Consider the following 8,956-nt stretch of genomic DNA (forward strand, 5'->3'; position numbering starts at 1 on the left):
GTAGCCAACAAGTGCCAAGGCAACCAAGTGGTAGCCAACAAGTGCCTAGCCAACCAAGTGTTAGCCAACCTAGTGGTAGCCAACAAGTGCCAAGGCAACCAAGTGGTAGCCAACAAGTGCCTAGCCAACCAAGTGTTAGCCAAAGAGGATCTAGGCAACAAAGAGGTCGGCAACTTGGACTTACAAGAGGCCGTGGTGGTGGTAGAGGTGGTGGTGGTGGTCTCGGCCGTGGTGGTGGAAGAACTCGACGTGGTGGACTTGGCCGTGGTGATGGACAAGCGCAAGTTCGTTATAGAGGAATGTTTGGATACCTAGATGGACCGTTTCCGTATGTTCCTCACTAACTATAATGTATCATATGTTCTTGTTTTTTCATATGTTCTTCTTTTTCATATGTGCTTCCATTTGTTCTTATTGTCCTTACTAACCGTTATGTTCCACTCATTGTAGGTATGGCGGCTTCCCAACCCAACAAACCAACGATGAAGGAGGATGGCGAAGATGAGATGGCCGGATGGTGGGAGAAGGCTGCGAAGAAGCTTAGAGAGGAGGATGCAGCCAAGCTAAAGAAGAAGAAGGAAGAGGAGCTTGAGAAGGAGAGGAAGCGAAAACAGAGTGCGGCAAATGCGATGCGCGCTAGGGAGCAAGCGTTGATGAGGAAAGTTGAGGAGGCACAGAAGAAGCGTCAACAGGATTTTGAAGAAAGAACCATGAAGCTTTGGGCAATTGCAGGTGAAAAAGAAGAGAGGGACAATCAGATATTCATGGAGAGGGTGGTTAAGGAGGCTCACCTCATAAGAAAAAGGGAGGAGGAAGAGGAAGAAGAGAGGAAGAAGAAGAAGGGAAAGGGGCCTTGCTCTACGCAATAGAGCTATGTCTCCTCTTCGATTTGGTTGTGAACTACTATGTCTCCAATGTGATTTGGTTGTGAACTACTATGTGCCGTGAACTACTATGTCTCCTCCTCGATTTGGTTGTGTGAACTACTATGTGCGGTGAACTACTATGTCTCCTCCTTGATTTGGTTGTAAGAACTACTATGTGTCATGAAGTACTATGTGTTATGAACTACTATGTGTCGTGAAGTACTTGGGCGCTGCAATCTACCATGTGGCGCCTAGCTGCTGTGGCTCTCTGGATAGCTAAAAAATTCACTAAGTCCAAGTCCAAGTGCCTCAAACTGTAAAGTACCTTCTGTTCTGGCTGCATAGCTACAGACCAGTGCAGCGCCTAGCACGGAGGCGCCACACTGTACAGTGCAGCGCCTGGGGGCTAGGCGCTGCACTGTATAGTGCGGCGCCTCCGTGCTAGGCGCTGCACAAACACTTAGCGAAATTTTTGCCTGAAACTGGAGGCATACCTTCTGTTGCACTCTGGATAGCTACAGACATGTGCAGCGCCTAGCTCGGAGGCGCCACACTCTATAGTGCAGCGCCTGCGAGCTAGGCGTTGCACTGAAGAGTGCGGCGCCTCCAAGCTAGGCGCTGCACATGTCTGTAGCTATCCAGCAAGCAACAGAAGTATGGCTAGTTACAGACATGTGCAGCGCCTAGCTTGGAGGCGCCACACTCTATAGTGCAGCGCCTGCGAGCTAGGCGTTGCACTGTAGAGTGCGGCGCCTCCAAGCTAGGCGCTGCACATGTCTGTAGCTATCCAGAAAAGCAATAGAAGTATGGCTAGTTACAGACATATGCAGCGCCTAGCTTGGAGGCGCCACACTCTATAGTGCAGCGCCGGCGTGCTAGGCGTTGCACTGTAGAGTGCGGCGCATCCAAGCTAGGCGCTGCACATGTCTGTAGCTATCCAGAAAAGCAACAGAAGTATGGCTAGTTACAGACATATGCAGCGCCTAGCTTGGAGGCGCCACACTCTATAGTGCAGCGCCGGCGTGCTAGGCGTTGCACTGTAGAGTGCGGCGCCTCCAAGCTAGGCGCTGCACATGTCTGTAGCTATCCAGAAAAGCAACAGAAGTATGGCTAGTTACAGACATATGCAGCGCCTAGCTTGGAGGCGCCACACTCTATAGTGCAGCGCCTGCGTGCTAGGCGTTGCACTGTAGCGTGCGGCGCCTCCAAGCTAGGCGCTGCATATGTCTGTAGCTATCCAGAAAGCAACAGAAGTATGGCTAGTTACAGACATATGCAGCGCCTAGCACGGAGGCGCCACACTCTACAGTGCAACGCCTAGCTCTCAGGCGTTGCACTGTAGAGTGTGGAGCCTCCGTGCTGGGCGCTGCACAAACGCTTAGCAATTTTTTGCCTGAAACTTGAGGCCTACCTACTGTGCCTCCTCCCCCCCCCTCTACTGGGTCTTTTTCAGCCACAGTTCAACAATTAGTATAACAAACATTCAGGTTCAAAAAGGGTTCACAAAAGACATCATTTCTTAGAAAGGACCATCACAATAAGTTCCAGTTTACCATAGAGCTACCACCACTCCAAGTTCAACGACATAAAAGGTACGACCACTCCAAGTTCAACGACATAACAAATCGCACTCGAAGTTCAACATTATAAAAAAACTAAGATGACTAGTGCTTTCCACGCTTGCTTGATCCTCCCCCCCTCTTGACGCTTATCTTCTTCACCTTCCTAGGAAGAGGAACCCACTCCGGCTCCGGCTCCGCCTCCGGTTCGACATCGTCATCCAAATACTCATCCAAAGCCGCCATCCGCGAGGTGTCGACCATCCTTTTGCCTCTTTGGGTGAAGTCTTCAGGTGTGTACTTGTTGATTCCCCTCCTAGGCTTCAACTCGTATGCAGACCGAGCCCGGTACGTCCCCAAGGTCATATCATCAACAACCTATGCATCAACAAAAGATATGGAAAGACCGTGTGTGAGGATATAGTTAGCAATGCATCAACAAATGGATATATATCGTCATGACATACCTCTTGGGTGACCACACCCACATCCTCATCCTCGAAAGGTTCACCATGGCTCTGCCCGTAGCGGGATCTGATGGTGTCGCCGACCTAGACCGTTCTGGTGATACATACTCGGGGTCACGACAACCGAAAAGGTTTGATAGCCGCCTTAACTTTTGGCCCTGGCGCTGCAACATGTACAAGTGAATGAGACATGGAACGTACCAACAAATGTTAAGTGCTAGTTTGAATGAGACATGGAAAGTACCTTAATGAATTCTCGAAGTGCACCTTCCCCATCACTTTTGCCAGCCGGGGTTGTTTCGAGAATAGTCTCGGTCTCGTCAGCTGCTTTCTTGATCTGGGCACGCTATGAACAGAAACGGTATCAAAGTGTTAGGCAAGCGAAGATGTGAAAAGTGCGAATGGAAAAGCAAAAAGGGCTAACCACAAAGTTCATCATTGGAGCTGAAGGGATCACCGAGTTGCCTTTCCTGACTAATGCGTTGTACTGGTGCTGGGCTACCTCATCAAAAACGGTGGGTTCTTCCAGAATCTCCTCAGCATACGCCGGCTGGCATACCTCCACGCGGGTACTTGCAAGAAACCATGCGAGATAGTTGTTGAACGCGATCGGGCAGTGCTCACGAAGCTGGGCTCGTTTTCCAGCCCTTGCTTGCTCCACACTAAGAGCGAACTGCACGACATACTTCCTGTGATGGCTGGCCCAATCCTTGATCTTCCGCTGCTTTTTCCTATCCAACCTGCAAGTTAGAAACAGAATATTAGCATCATCGAAACCGTCGAGAAGCTGCTAAGTGCTCAAGGTTAATTATATCTTACGCGTGTAGCAACTTGTCCGTGTCCTCCCACTCCGGCGGGTGTGGCTGGAACAAACCAAACTGGCGGAACACCCGATGTGGCAGGTGAAGCTCAACCGCCCAGTTGCATATCAGTGGGCACCGCATATGCCAGAGATCCCTATCCCTAATGCACATCGGATTAAGCCTGAACTCTATAGGGTTACCAAAACTCTCTCCTTTTCCATACGGCTCCCATTCCACCTGCAAAATGGGATTGAATGCAAAATTGATATCGAGTGAAGATACAAGCATGATAATCACTTATGCAAGGTCGGTTCACCTGCTCAGGCGTGATCGCGTCCAGCTCGCTCTTGTACAACTTGTACATTACCGAGGGATCATCCGTCGTCTCATTTAACACATCCCACTTGTAAGCCCAAGTGGGGAGCCGTAGTGGGTCGTCTTTATCGTCCCAATCCTCGTACTTCACGGTCTTAGGTCGTCCAACCGGCAAACGCTCCCAGCTCCATATGGAAAGTGCGAGCAGACAACCACCAATACCTCCAGTGTGCCTACAACTGGCATCGGCCAACTGCACATAAAAAAGAACATGGTCAAATTTGCCGCAAGAGCGCATTGATAATGTATCAATGAAGTGAAAAGGAAACAACTTCATACCTGTCGATACAAGTAAGCTAGTGTCGCCGAACCCCAACTCCATTTGCTATCGAAGACGGTCAATGCCTTCAGCCACATCCATGGAGCATTCTTGCCTGTGCCATCAGCAAACATTGTCCTCGATATCACGTACCACATGTAGACACGAGCATATGTCTTCACCATGTCCTCATTAGCATCATCGGGGCAATGAGCGAAGTTCGATGATATCCACGTGAAAGTAGCGCCCGCTGCGACTCTTTCCTTCTTCTTATCTTCCCTTTATGGCTCCCGAGGCTCCGGAGGAACCATACCGATAAGGGCATGCATCTGCGCGCGCCACCCTTCAGAATCGGTGTTCATACATAAAGGATTGCCATCGATAGGAAGACCGGTGATCATAGCAATATCCTGCAGCGTCACGGTCATCTCCCCGGTCCGAAGATGGAAAGTGTGTGTCTCCGGCCTCCAATGATCAATAAGCGCGGTGAGTGTTGCAGCATTGTTGGGTGGCGTCGACCGGCGGACCAACTCAATGAAAGGGAGAAGTCCTGCCTTGCTAACATAAGGTGTGTACCGCTCATCATAGCGCATCCCTCCAAGGCTGATCCCGTGAGACCGAAGCTTCAGAGGTGCAAGCTCCTACAAACAAACAAATCATAACATTACATATGGGGCATTTGTGTTTGAAAAAACATACGAAATTCATAACACCGGCCACTTTCAGTATTACCCGCTGCTGCACCGACATAGCGTACGACCGGTGTTGTTTGTCCCAATGATCATCGAGAAGCCAAACCATCCTAACAATTTCAACAAAGCATTCTTGTCAACACGATTATCTTTTCAATTCAAAAAAACTAAAGTAGGCCTACTACATGCAAGATTCAAAGCATATGGTGCTTCCCCCTACTTGGGCCTACTTCATACAAATAACTTCTCCATAGAAATAACATGTCAATCTATGTATCCAAACTATATAAATAACATGTCAACCTATCTATCCAAACCACATTCTAATCTAACAAGGGTTCCCCAAATCTAATATATGCAAGATTCAAACAAAAGTTGCCCAAATCTAATACATGCAAGATTCAAACAAGGGTTCCCCAAATCTTCAAAATATAATATTTTCTATGGATAGAAAGAAGGGGATCAGAGGAGAGTACCTTCTACGATGGATTGGTGAACAAATGCACGGACCAAATCGTCGGATCGGAAGGATTTGGGAGAGGGGATTGAGAGGGGGAGTGCAGATGGCCGCCGCCCTATTTTTCTGTAACTGCCAATGGGGAGGGTGGGGGAGGAGAGGGCTGGCGCGTTTGCAGATAAGTCACAGTGCAGCGCCTAGCCGCTAGGCGCTGCACATTACACGTGTAGCGCCTAGCGGCTAGGCGCTGCACATTACAGGTGCAGCGCCTAGCTCGGAGGCGTTGCACTGCTGGGTGCGGGCCCATGGGCTGCCACGGTGGACAGAGGTGCAACGCCCACAGTGGACAGAGGTGCAACGCCCCGGAGCTAGGCGCTGCACCGTAGGGTGTGGCGACGGCGTGGCGGGCGCTACACAAAAGGGTTAGGGGTGTGAAATAGTTTCGCACCCAGTTCATTCTGTGAATTTATTTCGTTTCCAGGTCAAAATTGTCAAATTTGCCTCCACCGAGACGTCAATCTCCACTCTCACCGATTCAGTCAGTTTGACTTTGATCTGCGAGCCGCTGCTTGTCCTCGCGGATATACGCGCATCATGCGTGTGCCTGGTCTGCTGCTGCTACCGTGAAGGATCAAGTCCCGAGGTACAATCGATTTGCTTGTCTGTTGCATCACGTCAAGCCTACCAAGCTGCTGCTGCTCCTACTCGCGTGAGATTACAAGGTTACAGTACCTAGTGCTAGTACTATTCTACTCCGTGACCTACTAGTACTAGTTGAGTACTACTACTACTCACATGGACGTCGAGACTGATCTACAGATCAGATTTTTTGTTCTCTGTTCAATCGCTACGTCCACTGTCCAGCGACTATCAGGTGCTATTTACTCTGTTTTGTTTGCTCCGCATATTAATTCTATCAAGAATTTTTTTCTTCCGGCTTGTACTACTTTGTGCACACAGATTTAATCTTCTCATGGCATCCATGAAGTACGATCTTCCGCTGTTGGACCGTGACACAAGGTTTACCCTATGGCAAGTCAAGATGTGGGCGTTGCTGGCACAGTCCGACTATGATGAAGCACTGGATAGCTTTGGGAAGAACAGAATTCAGGACTGGACTGATGAGGAGAAAAGAATTGATTGTAAGGCTTTGTCACAAATTCAACTCCATTTGCATAATAATATTTTGCAGGAAGTTTTGAGCGAGAAAACTGCCGCCGCTCTATGGTTAAAGCTGGAAGGGATTTGCATGACTAAAGATCTCACCAGCAAGATGCATCTGAAGCAAAAATTATTCCTGCACAGGTTACGCGAGGGAGGTAATATTTTGAATCATATTTCAGAATTTAAAGAGATCATCTCTGATCTAGCTGCAATGGAGGTTAAGTGTGAAGAGGAAGATACTGCTTTAATGTTACTTTGTTCACTGCCAAGTTCTTATACCAATTTTAGAGACACCATATTATACAGTCGTGATACTCTCACACTTAATGAAGTTTATGAAGCTTTGAACTCCAAGGAGAAGATGAAACTAATGGTGCCTCATGATGGTTCAAGTTCATCCCAAGCAGAGGGATTATCTGTTCGTGGCAGGACAAAGGAGAAGAACTCACATAATGGAAACAGAGGCAAAAGTAAGAATGGCTACAAGGGCCGGTCGCAATCTAGAGACAAGAAGTATTGCAGGTATTGCAAGAGAGACGGGCATGACATCTCTGAGTGTTTCAAGTTGCAGAATAAAGAAAAGAGGAAAGGTAACAAACAAGGTGAAAATTCTGCTAACGTTGCTCGTGATGATAGTTCCGATGATGCTCTTGCCGTTATTGCTGGATGTGTTGAGACCAGTGATGAGTGGGTACTTGACACTGCATGCACTTTTCATATGTGTCCACATAGAGATTGGTTTAATACTTTTGATTCCACTACTGCTGCTGGTTCCGTTTTGGGTTTTGATAATTCACCATGTAAGATTGAAGGCATAGGTTCTATTCGAATCAAGATGTGTGATGGCATAATCAGAACTTTGACAGATGTTCGGTATATTCCGAAGATGAAGAGAAATCTTATTTCTACGAGTGCCCTTGATGCAAAGGGATACAAGTATTCAGGTGGAGATAGTGTTTTGAAAGTCACCAAAGGTTCCCTTATTGTGATGAAAGGTGATTTGAGTTCGACCAATGGTCTTTATTACCTTCGAGGTTCTACCGTTTCAGGTAACGCTACTCCAGTTATTTCAAAGAATTTCGATTGTGATGCTGCTAACCTTTGGCATATGCGTCTTGGACATATGAGTGAACTTAGTTTGGCAGAGTTAAATAAGAGAGGTCTTCTTGATGGATATGAACCTGGTAAATTGAAATTTTGTGAGCATTGTATCTTCGGCAAACACAAGAGGGTGAAGTTCAACACTTCGACTCATACAACTGAAGGTATTCTTGATTATGTGCATTCAGATTTATGGGGACCATCTCGCAAGAAGTCACTAGGTGGTGCTAGTTACATGCTGACTATTATTGATGATTATTCGAGAAAAGTTTGGCCTTATTTCTTGAAGCATAAATATGAAGCATTCTCAGCTTTTAAGGAGTGGAAGATTATGATTGAGAGACAAACTGAAAAGAAGGTAAAAATACTTCGCACTGATAATGGTATGGAATTCTGTTCAAAGCAATTTAAGAATTATTGCAAGTCTGAAGGCATTGTCAGACATTACACCGTTCCTTATACTCCTCAACAAAACGGTGTTGCTGAGCGTATGAACAGGACCATTATTTCCAGAACCCATTGCATGTTGTCCAATGCAGGTTTATATAGGCGTTTTTGGGCTGAGGCCGCTTCCACTGCTTGTTATCCCATTAACCGTTCACCATCTATTGCTCTTAATAAGAAAAATCCAATTGAGGTATGGTCAGGTTCACCTGCTGATTATTCACAGTTGAGAGTTTTTGGTTGCACTGCTTATGCTCATGTTGATAATGGAAAATTGGAGCCTAGGGCTGTTAAGTGCATCTTTCTTGGTTATAAGTCTGGTGTTAAAGGTTTTAAATTGTGGAATCCTGAAACCCAGAAGGTTGTTATTAGCAGAAATGTTATCGTTAATGAATCTGCTATGTTACATGATGTTTCATCTACTAATGTTCCCGTTGAGAGTGAACAGCAGCCTATTGTTCAGGAGCCTACTGTTCAGGTGGAGCATGTTATTGATTCAGGTGATACATCTGGTAATGAAATTGTTGATGCATATGATGAACCCGTCGTTAATGATGATCATGTCACTCCCACTCCAAATCAGCCTATTGTTCCACCCAGTTGGAATCTTGCACGTGACAGAGTTAGGCGGGGTATTAATAAACCTGACAGGTTAATTGAAGAGTGCAATATTGTTTCTTTTGCTTTATCTGTTGCAGAAGAAATTGAAGGTAATGTTGAGCCTTCTTCATATTCCGAGGCTATTATTTCTGGTGATAGTAATAAGTGG

The 8,956-nt window shown here is 46.8% G+C and overlaps 1 protein-coding gene across 1 annotated transcript; it reads right to left on the reverse strand.

Annotated features, from left to right (window-relative positions):
- Positions 1 to 2,530: 2,530 nt before the first annotated feature.
- On the reverse strand, positions 2,531 to 4,514 carry LOC141021616 (uncharacterized). Its single transcript, XM_073497457.1, has 7 exons — positions 4,483 to 4,514; positions 4,012 to 4,249; positions 3,712 to 3,932; positions 3,317 to 3,632; positions 3,137 to 3,238; positions 2,893 to 2,976; positions 2,531 to 2,803 (listed from the first exon to the last, which is right to left on the reverse strand). The coding sequence occupies exons 1-7, from the start codon at positions 4,512 to 4,514 to the stop codon at positions 2,531 to 2,533; spliced, it is 1,266 nt and encodes a 421-aa protein (XP_073353558.1).
- Positions 4,515 to 8,956: the final 4,442 nt, after the last annotated feature.

The sequence above is a fragment of the Aegilops tauschii genome, chromosome 4 (assembly GCF_002575655.3).
Source record: "Aegilops tauschii subsp. strangulata cultivar AL8/78 chromosome 4, Aet v6.0, whole genome shotgun sequence".
Classification (NCBI taxonomy): Eukaryota; Viridiplantae; Streptophyta; class Magnoliopsida; order Poales; family Poaceae; genus Aegilops; species Aegilops tauschii.

Bases quoted from the DNA above. Each gene is read 5' to 3' on its own strand.
- LOC141021616 (XM_073497457.1), bottom strand. From the start codon at position 4,514: ATGGTGAAGACATATGCTCGTGTCTACATGTG. The intron at 3,933-4,011 runs GTGAACCGACCT...CCCATTTTGCAG, and splicing joins ACGCGATCACGCCTGAGCAG to GTGGAATGGGAGCCGTATGG. The intron at 3,633-3,711 runs GTAAGATATAAT...TCTAACTTGCAG, and splicing joins ACGGACAAGTTGCTACACGC to GTTGGATAGGAAAAAGCAGC.